At 38.3% G+C, this 16,904-nt stretch overlaps 1 protein-coding gene across 1 annotated transcript in view; it reads left to right on the plus strand.

Annotated features, from left to right (window-relative positions):
- Positions 1-16,904, plus strand: part of LOC128865450 (ras-related protein Rab-9B) — a 29,942-nt gene that overhangs the window by 6,182 nt on the left and 6,856 nt on the right. Inside the window, exon 3 of the mRNA XM_054105843.1 lies at positions 16,666-16,860. Coding sequence (XP_053961818.1) covers positions 16,666-16,860 — 195 coding nt within the window. The remainder of the gene's footprint in view (positions 1-16,665; positions 16,861-16,904) is intronic.

Genomic DNA, 16,904 nt, shown 5'->3' on the forward strand with positions numbered 1-16,904 from the left:
CATTCCCAGAAAACGTCTCACAAGGCAGTAAATAATACAATTGTCGAATCTTTACAACGCAGCGTTGGTGATCCGCTCAACACCCCTATTTAAAGGTATCGTTTAAAATAAGGAAAAAAATATTGAGATGAATACGTTTGGATACGGAATTTAAAAATAATGTTTACATACCTCGCAATACATAATTAAAGATTAATAGGACTATGAATAAGTTCGTGCGGTTTTTTTCGAAATTTGAAACTTTATTGACGTAAAATGGTTACAAATTTAATATTCAAAATATTGTCCATCGCTTACTACTACTTTTTCCCATCTTTCTGGCAATTCACGGATTCCCTTTGTGAAAAATTCGGTCGGTTTTGCCGCAATCCACGAATCGATCCATTTTTTGACTTCATCGTAATTACGGAAGTGCTGGTCAGCCAGGCCATGTTGCATCGATCGGAAGAGATAGTAATCGGATGGCGCAAGGTCTGGACTATACGGCGGGTGGGGTAGGACATCCCATTTGAGCGTTTCTAAGTATGTTTTGACCACTTGTGCAACATGTGGCCGAGCATTGTCATGTTGCAAAATAACTTTGTCGTGTCTATCGGCGTATTGCGGCCGTTTTTCTCGCAGTGCTCGGCTCAAACGCATCAATTGTCGTCGGTAGACATCCCCCGTAATCGTTTCATTCGGTTTCAGTAGCTCATAATACACAACACCCAGCTGGTCCCACCAGATACACAGCATAACCTTCAGGCCATGAATATTCTGCGCCGACGTCGATGTTGAAGCATGGCTAGGGTATCCATACGTTGCCCGACGTTTTGGATTGTCGTACTGGACCCACTTTTCATCGCCAGTCACAATTCGATGCAAAAAACCCTTTCTTTTGTGCCGTTGAAGCAGTTGTTCGCATGCCATAAAACGGCGTTCAACGTCTCTTGGCTTCAATTCATACGGCACCCAATGGCCTACCTTTCGGATCATTCCCATGGCTTTTAAACGTTTGGAAATGGTTGATTGATCAACTCCCAAAGTTTTTGCAACCTCTTCTTGCGTTTGAGCCGGATCTTGATCGAGCAATTCCTCCAATTCGGTATCCATGAACTTTGGCGGCGCACCCTCGCGTTCTTCGTCTTCCAAGCCAAAATCACCACTTTTAAAGCGTGCAAACCACTTCTGGCACGTTCGCTCAGATAGAGCATGCTCACCATAAACTTCCACCAAGATACGATGACTTTCGGCTGCTTTTTTCTTCATATTAAAATAATGAAGAAGAATTCCCCGCAAAAACACATTATTTGGCACGAAATTCGACATTTTCAAGTGTGGTAAAAATATTGTTGTTTACGCTTCAAATAAAAAACTTATACTGACGTTTGTGCCTTACGACAGTAGCTCTCCAATGAATGTTTGGAAATGTGGATCGATGGAATAATAATCAAGTTACGCCATCTGTTGTAAAACCGCACGAACTTATTCATAGTCCTATTATGTAATTTTTGTAACAAAAATTAGTAGGTCCAACCTTATCTAAGGTAGGGTTTATACATAGGCCTTTTTAGACTGTATCATTTTCTGAATTTTAAGCCCTTTCTATTGATACTATAATCGCTATATTCCAGATACAGTCGGTCAGTGTTAAAAACGACGCTCGAAATTTATTTTCGGCCATATTTTTGCTTGGAAGCACTTAAGGAGTATTAACACGGCAACTCCGTTGCTTGCAATTGTTTTAGTTTTTAGTTTACGGCCAACAACAACATAGAGCAGAACAGGAATACAAAGCGTGTTGACCGAGCACGAGCAACATGGTGCCGCTCTCCTTTGCTCGTCTCCTCCTCTTTCACAAGTTACGAGTTGGAGCAACAAAAGTTGCTCGGTATGAACGCGGATAATGAAACTTGCCTAATATCAGAAAAGAGAATTAGCAATATCGAAAATATGTAGTGAGTTATACCAACTTCATGAAATATAATATAAGGCCTCTTCTTTTAGCCAAGCGTCAGCAAGTGGCGAATAGATGAAGTCACTGGTGTAAATAAACGTATCTTGGCAGCGCTGGAATAGAGCTGCCTAAAATTACATTTGATTGTAAAATAGTGAGTTTGACCACTTCAATGTGGTATAACCACCATCAATAGTGGCGAAACTTGCTCGATAGCTTTGCTGTTGCTTTCACATGCAAATACTTCGTCAAGTGAGCCGAGTAGAGAGATAACGAGCAGAGAAGTGGCGAATCGAAGGCGGCTTATGTTAACAAAGACGTATTTGAACGGCTCATCTCAGTGATAACGGAATTTTTTTTCTTTCTTCATAATTTATAATTTTTCCCCTACATCAATTTTAAATTTTTTGAAAATAAATAAAAGTAAAACTTAAGAATATCCATTTAAAGTTTTGATATTTTTATAATTTTATAATTATAATTTTTGTAATTAAGCTTCCATTAAAATTTTGAGGTAAACGAAAAATCCCCAAAATCTTATTAATCAGACATTCTGCACTAGGGTAATCCACTCTATTGCTGTATTTTCCACTTAATTTATTGCCTAAACATTTCGCTTTAATTTTCTATAAATAAATAATCAAAAGTATGCATGCGATGAAGTGGCATAAATGTTATTTATATGTACGCACGTCAAGCATCCATTGTTTGAAATTTCACACAGAAAGTCATGATATTCTAAAAGGGGTATTTATTGTTGATAAGTAAATCCATATTAATAGAAAGAGGCACTTGTGGGGATTCAACTTGAAATGAACTATTTTTCAACTTATTAGAAGCAGTCACGTTTTTACGAGTTTTTTTATATGTATTGATGTGATTTTACTGGTTAATTGCTTTTATTTACATTTTGTGCAATGTTTTGCATTTCTATATTTACAGTGACTGTCGCTGAAAATCGTACATTGAAAAATAGCGTTAATGATTATGAATTTCAGCGACAAAAAAAAATATAATATATGAATCGTAGTTCCAACCAATTTCCTTTATTTTGAGATCGTGGCATGATGCTAGGGTGGTTTATTATAAAAAAAATTAATATTTCAAAGTGGGCATTAAAGATTTAAGTCGCAAATTTAGAAAAAGCTTACCAAAAATCGACAAAATTTAAACGTAAAATGCGTGAATGTGAATTTAAAATGTTTTAAATTTGCTTATCAAAAAAAAAACATAATTCTATTGGGAGGTTGAATTAGTTTTAAAGGTGACACACAGATGGCGCTATTTATCCCTTTATCGCGTTGGCAATACCGAATATATATTCATGACAAAGCCTCATCCCTAGGCTTTGTTTATCAGTATCTGTCATTTCGCTGAAGTATAAACAACGCAGTGTTTTCGTGCTCCGAGTATGTCAACTTTCGTGCCGTCGAAACGCAATTTGCGGGAAGCTTTGCTTTTCTGCTTCAATTTGAAAAAAAAATACAGCCCAAGCCCGTGAATTGCTGCAGGAGGCCTACCCAGACCATACTCCGTCGATTTCAACATGTGAGTACTGGTTTCGACGATTCAAAAGTGGTGATTTTCACACCGAAGACAAGGAGCGTCTTGGCCAGCCCAAAAAGTTCGAGGACACGGAATTGGGGGAATTGGTAAACGAGGACTCGTGCCAAACCCAAGAAGAGCTTGCTGAATCATTGGGCGTTGATAAATCAACCGTTTGCAAGCGTCTAAAAGCGATGGGAATGATCCAAAAGCAAGGACATTGGGTCCCGTACGAGTTGAAGCTGCGCGACGTCGAACGGCGATTTTTTACGTGCGGATCCACTACGATAACCCAAAACGCAAAAAATCATGGGGTTTGCCCGGCCACGCATCAACGTCGACGGTCAAGCAGAATATTCACGGCAAGAAAATCATGCTCTGCATTTGGTGGGATCAGGTCGGCGTCGTATATTTTGAGCTGCTCCAACCGGGCGAAACAATCACGGGGGATCGTTACCGACTGCAATTGATGCGTTTAAGCCGGGCATTGAAAGAAAAACGGCCGGAAACGGTAAAAAGGCACGACAAGGTTATTTTGCAACATGACAACGATCGGCCGCATGCTGCTCAACCTGTTAAAAAATACCTTGGAACGCTTGGCTGGGAAGTGTTACCCCACCCGCCGTATAGTCCAGCCATAGCTCCCTCCGATTATCATTTGTTCCGGCATATGAGTCTCGATTTGGCGGACCAGCGGTTCTCCTCGTACGAGGCTACCAAAATATGGGTTGAGTCATGGATAGCCAAGCAGCGGCCAGAATTTTGGAGAAACGGCATCCGGAAATTGCCCGAAAGATGGGCGAAAGTTGTAGCTAGCGATGGCCAATACTTCAAACAAAATATTTTATACCGTTTTTTCACAATAAAGCCCCAAATCTTCGAAAAAAACCTTTAAAACTAATTCAACCTCCCAATAGAAAAATATGTTTAAAATCTTTGAAGTGTTGGAAATTTTTTGGAAATTTGGAAAATATGTATTTTAACTTGCATATCAAAGTTAAAAAACTTCATACTCAAAAACAAAAACATACAAAAAATTGCAAAAACTGTCATATAAAATTTTTGAAGATTTGAAATGATTTTTTTTTTTTTTTTTTGAGTCTTAAATTTTGTCGATTTTGTTGTAAGTCAATCTTTTATTTTTTTTAAGTCAATCTGCGATTTTTTTTTTAAATCTTTGAAGTGTTGAAAGATTTTATGAAATTTGTAAAATAGTTAACTTGCACATCAAAATTTGACCACTTCAAAGATTTTAAATAAATTTTGGGTGTTTCTTTAAAAGCGTGTAAAACGGAAACGAACAAAAAAAAAATTTTTGTTTTCAGTATTTTATTTTTTGACCCATTGTTAAAAAATAAAATTTTTTTTGGCCATACAAAATTCGTCAAAAAGTTGTGAATTGTCATCAAAAAATGGACTTGACATAGACAATGGACACAGATATAACCAGTTCCACTGAACCGATTTTGATGAAATAAAATTGAAATGACGTAGAATTGATGCTGTTATCATGCGAACTACGATCATTCGACGTAAAATTTTTTAGTACTTTTTTTTGAACCTTCAAAGTAAAAAAAAAGTCAACAAACGGGTTTTCTTCTTTGAACGTCCGCCATTTTGTGAATTTTTTTTTTTAAGATTGTGGTTCACACAATAACGACATTCATACTAAACAAGAACGTTTTTGTCTTTTTGATTTCAGACACCTTTGAGTCCTGGAATCCGTGTCGCCAGCGACATACATTTTTTGGAAGATTTGACACGATTTTTTTTAAGTTTTTGAATTTGAAATTTTGCCGATTTTTTTCTTATGTCTTTTTTTAAGTTAGTGACTTTAATGCTTTTTTTAGAAAAACTTTTTTTTTATAATGAACTAGCCTAGCACCTTTGCGCAATCTCAGAAGAAAGTAAATTCATGCAAATTCGTTATGATGAAGTTGAATCTAAATTAAGTAAATGGGGAAACTATTTTAAAGTGTCGTTTAAATTATATATTTTTATTTGAATAAATCAGAAAATTTCCCAGTACCCACAGTTGCCTTTATGATAAGCAGAGATTATCCAAATCACACACATTAACCCTAGAATCCCAATCACATTTTTGCTCCCACTATTCTAGTTTTTATATTTTTATTTAAAATATACCATTGGGTAAAACTTTTGGGGTTAAATATAGGGAGTAAATTCACACCTGTTTATGCTAAAACTATTTATATCCGATCCCGTGCAAGCATACCTCAAATATTTGTATGGCGATACAATTTATGGTTCTGTAGATTTGAACCAACGCATGGCTCAAATGACTAGATTCATTTTTCTGAATTTAAAAGTTTGGGTTTTTTCCTCTTAAAAGTGAATATACGTGGCATTTCGATACCATACAATTTTTGGTCTCTTGGTAACCCTAGTTTATGTGGGCACCAGCTGAAGTTAACGGACGTTTTACCATGGTTTTATTAAAACTCAGTGTAAGTTAGTTTTATCAGATTCATCGAAACATGCTTTTGTGGAAAAAGAATACCTCAAATCTTGGGAAAAACAAGATATTTATTTTTTTAATTTGCGTTCATTAAAAGATTACCTTTTTTTTTCTTTAAAAAAGTACGAATTAAATCGGGCCATTAATAGATTTTTATACGGTGGTCTTTTGAAAAGTCCGTCCGAAGTCAGACAGATGGTACTAAAGATGCGTATTGATGTTATGTTTTGCTAATAGCATCTCTTGGAAGTACACACACCAAGTTTTAGCCAGATCGGTATATTTTTGTTGTTGTTGTTGTTGTTGTTGTAGCAGTTAACTTTGTCCAGTCAGTGTAGTGTAAATCACCGGGCGTCTTCGCCTAGCTCATCTAACGGTAGGCCCAGGAAACTATATAGCTGTTTCGACTGGTTGGATCCAATGAGAGAGGGGTGTTATATGAGTGGGTTTAATGAGGCATGTGAAAAGGTGGTTAGTGTCGTAGGAGGTGCTTTCACATGCCGGACCTATGCTTAGTATGTCGGGGTCAGTTATGGTGAGGTAGGAGTTTAACCTGCCTACTGCATTCGTTTGATCCATTCCATCTTTTTCCATCCAGCAGTTGTGGTCGCAAAGTTAAAAGAAATAGGGCTCCAACTCGATTCATTTCCCCCCTATTCTCCATACTTGGATCCCTCGGATCGCTCGGACTACTATTTGTTTCCCAATTTGAAGAAATGGCATGCGTGAAAAAGATTTTATTCAAACGAGGAGGTGATTGCAGAAACGAATGTTTTTTTTCAGATTTTGACAAATCGTATTATTCGGAAGGGATCAACAAACTAAAACAGCGCTGGACGCAGTAAATAAGCTTAAAGGGGGAAGTCCATGTAGAATTCATTTTTTCATCGACCATTTTTTTAAAGGTGATAAAATAATTATATTATTTTGAAGCTTTAACACAACTTAATTTAACCTTTCGAGAGTACAAAACGGCGTGAGGTCCCAAACTGCTCTATTTATTACTCTTAATCTATCGACGGCCGCCGTAGCCGAATGGGTTGGTGCGTGATTACCATTCGGAATTCACAGAGAGGTCGTTGATTCGAGTCTCGGTGAAAGCAAAATTAATAAAAACATTTTTCTAATAGCGGTCGCCCCTCGGCAGGCAATGGCAAACCTCCGAGTGTATTTCTGCCATAAAAAAGCTCCTCATAAAAATATCTGCCGTTCGGAATCGGCTTGAAACTGTAGGTCCCTCCATTTGTGGAACAACATCAAGACGCACACCATAAATTTTTTTTTTTTATTTAATCTATCTATCTGAAAAACAAAAATGAAATTGTTATTTTTTATAACATATTAGCGGAAAGGATGAGCCCATAAAATTAAAAAACAAGTATAAAATTAATTATAAAATACGCCTCTGAAAAAAATTCAGAATTTAGGGCTATTTTATTGGCCGGTATCTCACATATATGTATGTATATGCTTTAATGTTGTCTTCCAATGCGTTAATTGGAGCAGGCTTGTCTGGGTCGATTAAACTGACCATAAAATGGAAGAAGCGCGCGATGAACTTTCTTAACAGAACAGGCATTTTTATAATAAAATTCAATTATTTGCAAGCGTTGTTCGTTTGTAAGACGATTCATGGTTAAATTATAGACCAAATTGAAGATGTTTGACAGTGAAACAAAGCACGAAACGTGCGTCAGCTGTTTAAACCAACTGTTTAAAAAGATAATAGCTAAAAAATCACCCGCTATAAAATTGGCATTTCCGCATGAAAACTTCACAGTATATTCTTAAGATACTATACTTTCGAAATATCGAAAAAAAATCGATTTTTTGAAAATTGTACATGGACTTCCCCCCTTAAAAGAAAACTATGGCGAAAAATGAAAAAGATTTACCCAAACAAGCAAGACTTTTCAAACGCCCCGCCCACATTTATTTACTATTGCGGGCCTATTTTTTTTAGAAACAAAATATTGATTTTTATATTGAGAATTTATGTACGTCCTAAAGATGAGCCAAATCGAACTATAGATATGATTATACAAACATTTGACTCCAGCGCCACCTAGCGGATGCAAATAAGCTTACAAAGCATTCCTGGCATACCTGCAACGACGCCCCATATTTTCATTGTAACCAGTAATGAAAAGTAAATTTAAAAAACACAAAAAAAGTGGTTGTACGATTTTTAGTGGCACTCACTGTAGACATTTGTGTACTCAAGAAACACTAGCGACTGCTATTAGTTTGCATTAAAAATGACAATCATTAGTCGCGTCGATATTCGTCGTGCCTTTTTCCTGAGAAAATTAGTAGTTTAATAACACAAACAAAAAAAACATTAGTTCGTCGGGTCGCTGCCTTTTATGTTCTCAAATGCTTGAGTATTCGCGAATAGCGATATCCGATCGGCAGACACTGATCTGACCCACAAATACCGGCGTCAAATTGTACATGCATATGTGTTTATGTACATATGTAGATACACATAGTAGAAAAAGTCTGCGTTCACCTATGCAAATATTCTTTGCATTAGCAAAAGTTCAAAACAATAAATATTTCAGAAATTTTTTTTAATGAGTTTTATTAAGTTCACTTAAACGTAACTATCACACATATTTCGCTACCAATAACAAAATCAAATTTAAAATGAGATCACATAAAATTAAAAAGGCCATTCAAACTAAACGGAAAAAGTTTGCGTTCACTTCAATAATAATAAAATAAAAGGCTTAAGATCATAGAAATGTTTCAAAATTAATAGCTAGTTGGATATCCCCGGCTTTTTATGACTTCTAGGAGGCGTCTTTTCATTGATCCAACTACGTTGGCTGTTATTTCTGGACTTATGGGTATCCTCTTTAAGCGCGTTCTTAAGCATTTCCTTGCTAGTTATTGTACGCTCTCGTATTTTTTTTTTCTAGAACGTCCCATAAGTGCTCAATGGGGTTAAGGTCAGGTGATTGTGGGGGTGTGCGAAGTTGTTTTGGAACATTATACAACAACCACAACCTAACAATCTCTGCTGTGTGTTTCGGGTCGTTGTCCTGTTGGAAAACAAGTCTTTCACCGAGTCCCAGTTTGATTGCACAATTGATTCTCACAAATTCGTTTTTAAAATATCGAGATAATCATGTCTGTTCATTATCGACTCAAAAAACTGCATATTTCCAACGCCCGAACTAGCCATACACCCCCATATCATGGCACCTCCTCCCCCATGCTTTACCGTAGGTACCAGATTTTGCTTTCCAAGTGCCGTTCCGTTTTTCCTCCAAATAATTTTACGACTTTTTATCCCGAAAATGCAAAACTTGCCCTCATCTGAAAAAATCACACTATTCCAAAACTCAGGTGGCTTGTTTACGTATTCCTTGGGAAAGCCATCCGCTTAAGTCGATTTACTCGCGATATGAAGGGTTTTTTTCGGGACACTCTGCCGTGAAATCCGATTCTTTTTCGAATTTTTCTTACTGTATCTGGATGTACTTTCTTTTGGTATTTTACTTCTATGTGTTTTCAAATTCGGCTTGCTGTTAGTCGTGGATTAGAATTCACAAGAATAGTTATGTTGCGTTCTTCTCTTTCCGTCAGTTTTTTTGGACGCCCAGAACGAGGCTTAGACTCCAAACAATTCGTTTGCTTGAAGTTGTTTATCACTCTTTGGACCGAGGAGTATTGCCTCCCAGCAATTTTCGCGATTTCCCGATAGCTCATACTATTTTGCCACAAGCTTACAATGATTTTCCTTTCACCAATATCTATTTCTTTTCGCCTTTGGTCCATAGTAACAAAAAATGTATTTCTAATATCAATTTTTCCCTCTTTAGATTTGTTCTTAACCGCGTCAACTACATGAACGATTTAAAATTTAATTTAACGTAATTGCCATGCAAATAATCGTCACCATTCGAAATGAACGCACACTTTTTCTGCTTAGCCTATTTAAGTAACTGTACTACAATCCCGTTATCTGAACACGACGCAGCTCAAACTCCAAAAAATTTTGTTCATAACCTCTATGAATAATTTTCTTTGAAATAAGTGAAAAGAAATAACTGAGAGTTTTAAGATAAACACGTTAAATTATTTTAATACTTTATAACAGTGGGTGAACGCAGACTTTTTCTACCATGTGTATGTGTGGCTATTTGTTGTGCCGGCAATTTCGTATTCTATTACCGCGTAATTGTTGCCGTTCGTTTGCAATTACAATACCGAATACAGTTGTTACTTTTTTGTTGTTATTGCTTCTTAATTATGGTGCTTACATTGTTTCTTTCACGATTGAGTGTGCTTTTCATCGTTAACCCTCTGTTCGGCAGTTGAGGCTGGTGGGGCCTTTTTTGATTTAAATTGCAAATAAAATTTATTACTAATTAAATTACCTTACCATATTGAAATTTCGTGTAAGTTAGGTTAGGTTGAAAGAGAGAAAGAGAGGGAATAGGGATAGTAGCTCTTCTCTTCTCTATGCCCAACGGTCATGGAAACGGTGGTTACCACACTTTTTCCTGCCCGGGAGGCAATCATGTAGGATATCGACGATGATCATCAATCCACTCCACAAAGGAGGTTCTAGCTTCATTAGATCGTATCAAGGACAATAAGACACCGGGACTGGATTAAGTACCCAACATCACCCTCAAAACGGCTCTCAAAGCGAAGCCAAACGTGTTCGCCAACTTGTTTCACAACTGCCTCCTGGAAGGCGTATTCCCTGACATTAAAACAAGTAGCGATTAATGCTCTTGCTAAAGCCGGAAAAGCAACCAGAGCAACCATCATAGTATTTACCACTTTGTATGTTAGATACAATCGGCAAAATGTTGGAGCGAATAGTGTGCATCAGAATACAGTACTTCTTGGAAAAGCCTGACGGGCTCTCTCCCAACCAGTTTGGGATACCATAAGCATGGTAATGAGCAAGAAGCTACAACATGCAGGAGCTACAGATCTGGCAACTACTGTGCAATGGTAGCATCAGACATAAAAAATGCATTCAACTCTGCTAGCTGGAACCTGACAATAGGCGCGCTCGCAGCATTTAAAGCTCCAGCGTACTTACAGGCGACTATTTCAACAGTAGGCTGCGGCTCTACGACACGGAGGCTGCCGTTAGAGAATATAAGGTGAGCGATGGTGCCGCAAGGTTCGGTACTTCAACGCTATAGAACGCCATGTACGACAGCGTGTTAGAATGACCCTTCCCACAGAAGCAACACTTGTTGGGTACGATGATGATATCGCGTCTCGAGCCATTACGAGCCATACGAAAATGGTTGTTAGTTGCACTTGCAGCGCAGAAAACGGAATTAGTCTTGCTAAGCAAACGGAGAGCACACCAGGCGATCATGATCACGGTGGGCGAGCGCTTCATAAGATCTCAGCCGTACTTAAAGTATCTAGGAGTCATCATTGATTCAAGATTAACGTTCAAGGATCATTGTGAGGCAGTCAGCAAAAAAGCGCAGCTAGTACACAGTGCACTTTCAAGGCTGATACCAAATATAGGAGGATCCCGGGAAGAAAAACGACAGCTGCTTTCAATAATATATAGCGCCAATCTGGGCAAATGTGGTCTATTCCAGACCGAGATATTTCAATTTGCCAATAAGGTCCTTTGTTCCAACCAGGTGATCCATAAAGCTAGGTAGGTTAGGTACTGGGTCGAATTGGTATTACAGAATATGATCTGACAATCTTTTAGAACAGGATGTATCGATTTGCCTTACAGGTTCAGTGTGTTCTTATGGCTTGGACAAAGGAGGAGAAAAAGACTCATATGATACTATAATCGTATAATCTAAGTTGTTTGAACCACCGCAAAGTACGGATCGTGCAACCGAAACCGGATTGCATAAGATTAGCCAAGAACATTCTCAAAATTATCACACGCCTCAGAATTCCCAGCCCTGATTCCCGTTTCCGATTTGGTGTGGTTTGCTGCCGCACGCATCAGTGGGTTAAATCTTTTCACACCAACGAATCAATGCCGTCGTTAATGAAGTGAGCTATTGATTCGGGCCCTTTTTGCTCTCCACTTCATTACTAATCGTCCAATAAGCGCTAGGTACTCCTAAGAAGTCAATGCGTTAGCAAGTACCGAATAGATGAAGCAACTGATATAAGCGCTGGAAGAGAGCTGCCAAAAAGTACATATATTTAGAAGTACCCAATGTGTATTAGTAAGACTGCATTCATGCAGGGCAAATTTTATTGCTTCAAGTCGTTACTTGTGATGCTCGTGCTCTGTTAACACTCTTTGTGTTCTCGTTCTTCTCAATGTCGTTGGCTACAAACTAAAAACTAACAACTGCAGGTATGTGAACACAACGGGCAGCACCGAAAAAGAATTCGCAATGTTGAAGCAGCAAAAGTCTTTCTGCCTAAACACGGTCTAATGAAACTCTCTTCAAATGGAGTGGGCATCATTGAAAATAGTGAGTTAAGCCAGCTTCATGAAATATAAGGCCTCTTCTTTTCACCAAGCGTTAATAAGTGGCGAATATATGAGTTGATTGTAAGATATTGAGTTATACCAGTTTAATGAGGTATAACCATACTAAATTTGTTGTTCCTTTCACAAGCAAACTCTAAGTTAAGTGAGCCGAGTAGAGAGATAGCGCGCAGAGAACTGGCGAATCGAAGGCGGCTATTTTTGTTCTTGCTTTCGGGGTTATTAGAAGTGACCAATATAGATTCGCGCCACTGGCTATACCTAAAGATAAATGGAGGAGGACGCTAAATTTCAATTTTGAAAAACAAAAAAAAACCTGTCTTGCCTTTAATTATAGGGTTAAAATGCACAAAACATATCAAAAATCAAGGAGAATTTTGAGCCAATTCAAAGTTGCACTTTATTGTGTAAAAATTAATGCGCTACGTTTCTTTTGCGCTGTTTCTTTGTTTTTTTTTTTATTAAAAAGTTTGAAAACTTTAATCATTATAGTCTTTATTATAAAGGGTTTTCCAATAACAGGTGTTACAGGTGAATGGATTGCGCTATCGAGAAATGATTAACGATTTTTTTATGGCCGGAATTGGATGGTATTGATCTGGACAACATTTATTTTCAACACGACGGCGCTACGTGCCACACAATCAACGAAACCATTGATATTTTACGGGAAGAGTTTCCAGACCGTGTTATCTCTCGAAGAGGTGATCACAATTGGCGACCGAGATCTTGTGATTTAACACCTTGTGACTTTTTTCTTTGGGGCCACGTGAAAGAGAAGGTCTACGCCAACAGCTCAGGGTCGATTCAAGACCTCAAAGATGGAATTCGTGAGACTATCGAGGCATAGGGCAGCCACTTTGCAATTCGGTTATGGAAAATGTCATGAAAAGGATATTGTCCTGTAAGCGTCGTCGTAGTGGTCATTTGCCTGAAGTTATTTTCCCCTATTAACGGCATACGTTCCTCTTTATAATGAAATAAACATCCGATCATTTTAATTAAAAAATAGCATTTTTCTTCGAGTATCAAAATAACACCTCTTATTGGAACCCCCTTTAGAATGAGTTATATTTGCACACGAATAAATTTAAATGAAGAAATAAAAAAATTAATAGTCAAAACTTGTCAGCGAGGTATACAAACATATCCAAGTTTCATACCCATAACAAAGCGGACCGGTTTTTTGTTGGTTCAATATAAGAAAATTTGCAAATCGTAGGTGTGTTCATATAAGGAAGAAATATCAGCATTTGAGACTGAGAAATGCACTAATTTATTTGACCTTTAAAAATCAGATACCAGCTCAGAGATATTTTAATTACTATTTTAAGAATTTATTTAGCATTTTCTTTTGAATAGACTCCCGCATAATTTCAGTTTGCACTAAAACGCATATATACACCAGAGCATACCTACATGCATATAGGTAAAATTGTAAGAATGACAACTTGCAACGTGACTGAATGATTTCCTAGAGCAGTCGATTACACTAAATTAAATGCAAAATTTAATGTCCATTACAATTAATTATCTAACAGCAAGCAATTAATAGTTTCAACTATTCCGAAAAAAATTTATACATTCATACATATGTATATAAAGGGTCTTTGGAAAGACGCGCCTAGATGTGGTTTTGAAATAAAAAATTTAAAAATTTAGCTTCTTCCAAGTTTCCTATTTTTTTTATTCAAAATACGGCTATTAACATTTATATGTGAAAAATTACATCATTTAAGTGTCCACTATGAGCACGTTTACAGGTTGTCATACGCGAATTAAAAATTTCAAGAACTCGATCACACAATATCGCAATGAGTTCAGCAACCCCACTTCGAATGTTGGGTTTCATCTCTGGAATCGTTGTTGACTTATTCACATAACACTTGGACTGGAAAGGCTCTCGTGTTATTGCATTCACCTCTTTTTCAGTTAGTATTAACCTTCAAAAGACAGCTGTTAAAATTTCATGGTATTTTATTCATTAGTTCGGGAGTTATTGTGCTAAGAGTGACGCTACTTTTGTTATTTGCAAACCAATAGATCAAAAAGAATTTCGTGTTCTCATTTTACCCTGCTTCTTGATGGGAAAGAATATCGTTCAAGCGAATCAATGGCGGTGACTCCGCTCTATCAGAAACAACAATAAAACGATAGTTTGCAGACTTCAAACGTGGTCACAGAGACACCGATGATGCACAACGCAGTGAAAGCCCAAATGAGGCCAAAAGCCACAGTAAATTTTAGTGGATGTAATGATTTTTCTGAAATTACCTGAGGTTTTCTTTTCCCCGGATGCGGCTATTTTGTTTATTGACAAATCCAGCCAGGGTGAAATGAACTTCATCACTAACTATCATTTTGCGTGAAAAATCATGAAATACAGTAGACCTAAGGAATACCTGCAGGGTATTCCAGGCTGAGGTTTTCGTAGTTGGATAGGCAGCAGATCTAGTAACGTCCAAGTTCGTTCTGCAGAGCAGGGAAGCAGAAAGTTCGCCAGCGAATCGTGAACAACATTTATATTGGATTCCGGGCCATAAGGGCACTGAAGGGAACGAGATAGTAGAGGATACAGCGAAAGACGGGGCCTCTCTTTCTTGGAATTTTGTCAACGAGATAGCAAAGTCGAAACGAATATTATAAATAGAACGAGCTAGACGAAAATTTAGGGCAAGCTCTCCCATCTTGTCCACTTGCGGGAATGCTAACACGAGAAGATAGTAGAACTATGATAGACGTACGGACGGCACATAACCCAGTAGCAGCGTATGCTTATAAAATAGAAATCTCGGATAGCGAAGAATGCAGGAAATGTAGAGGGCAGGGCTCAAGGGAAACTGTACAATATCTCATTTGTGGATGTCCTGCGTTATTCAAAACACGCTAAAAATATATCTGCGGACACCACAGTTTGATTTATTGAAAGATCTCTCAGCAGTAATTTCGAAATGTCTCCTTAAATTCACAATAGCAAGAGGCACCATGCGGGTGGACTATTTCAAAACACATAATGAACTCCATCTGATATCACTATAGACCGAACCGGTCTATAGAGAGATAAATAGATACTTTATGAGGTTTGCAGTTCAACCTAATGCTCTTTTGTGTGCTCTACTCTACACAGTACCTCATTCAGACCCAGCTGCCTTGTTAAGCTCAAGATGGAGTTTGGTTGGATTGAGCGTGTGTGCCTTTCTTCTGGCTGCAATTGGCCAACCTTCGCCGCACTATAACGCTGCATTGCAGTCTCCTGAGATTGGCCGCCGAAACGACAGTGGACCATGAATTAGTGGACCATACGCCGATCCTGTGCAGATGGCTACGCATTCTCAGTTTATCCTTGCGAGGGGGCTATGAGTTTTTTAAACCTCTTTTGGTTGTACCCTCCCAGTAAGGAAGATACACCCAGCGTAGCCCCATAGTTTGGTGCCAGCAAACCTCGCTTAGCCCTAGCTCGTCACTCCTAAGCTTCTCCTTGATGATATGTTTTCCCATAGCAAGGAAGGGTTCGGATTCTCTTAAAGGCGAGGCCGCAGTCTCTCTCGCCCACTTATACCCCTGTGTCGTGGGACCCAAATTAGTCGGATACAATTGTGCGTTCCTAGTAGATTAAGTTTGTCGATACACTCAAGGACCAGTGGGGATTTGATCTCTCAGGACGATAGGGCCATGAGTGCCGCCTGACTGTCACTCAGAATGGCAATCCGCTTATTCCGGACATTTCTGTTTAAGTCTAGACAAATGGCATACATCTCTGCTTGGAAGAAAATTGCCTGTAAATTCCAACGCCTATGACTTCTGGGGTCTTCGGGCTATCTGTGTACCAGTGCAGTGTACACACCTGGAGTTTCTTTTCAAATCCAGGCCTACTCCAGTTTAACTTATCGTTCAGTTCAATTCTGAACTTTTTCTCGAATATGATGATAGCTATAGGGCAGGTCCGTATCGCTACCGTGATGTACACGCATGCGAAGCGCTGTCCGCACCGTCGAGAAATCCAAGTGACCGGTCAGAATTCTTGGTCTACAGTCCCCAGATTTTCCTGTTAGACGTTTACAGGTCATGAGAGCCTTTGTTGCTTTGGATAAGGTTGAGTCCGCATCCCGCTTGGTAGCTTGGCATCCAGAACAAGGCCAAGATACTTAACTTTGCTGACCAAGCCAATAGCACCCTTACAAGTATAAGCTTAGTTGGCTTTTCACTACTCAATTTTCACAATTTTCGTTTCATCCTTTCCTCTAGATTTGGGATACTGCTGGTCAGGAGCGTTTTCGCGCACTTCGCACACCTTTCTATCGTGGCTCTGACGTTTGCATGCTGTGCTATGCCGTCGACGATCGCGATAGTTTTCGTGGGCTGAAACAATGGCGTAGTGAATTCCTCAACTATGCCGATGTGAAGGTGGACAAATTCCCCTTTATTGTGGTTGGCAATAAGGTGAGTGAATTTTTTTGTTGTTGTAAGTATTTATCAATTTATTT

The sequence above is a fragment of the Anastrepha ludens genome, chromosome 5 (assembly GCF_028408465.1).
Source record: "Anastrepha ludens isolate Willacy chromosome 5, idAnaLude1.1, whole genome shotgun sequence".
Classification (NCBI taxonomy): Eukaryota; Metazoa; Arthropoda; class Insecta; order Diptera; family Tephritidae; genus Anastrepha; species Anastrepha ludens.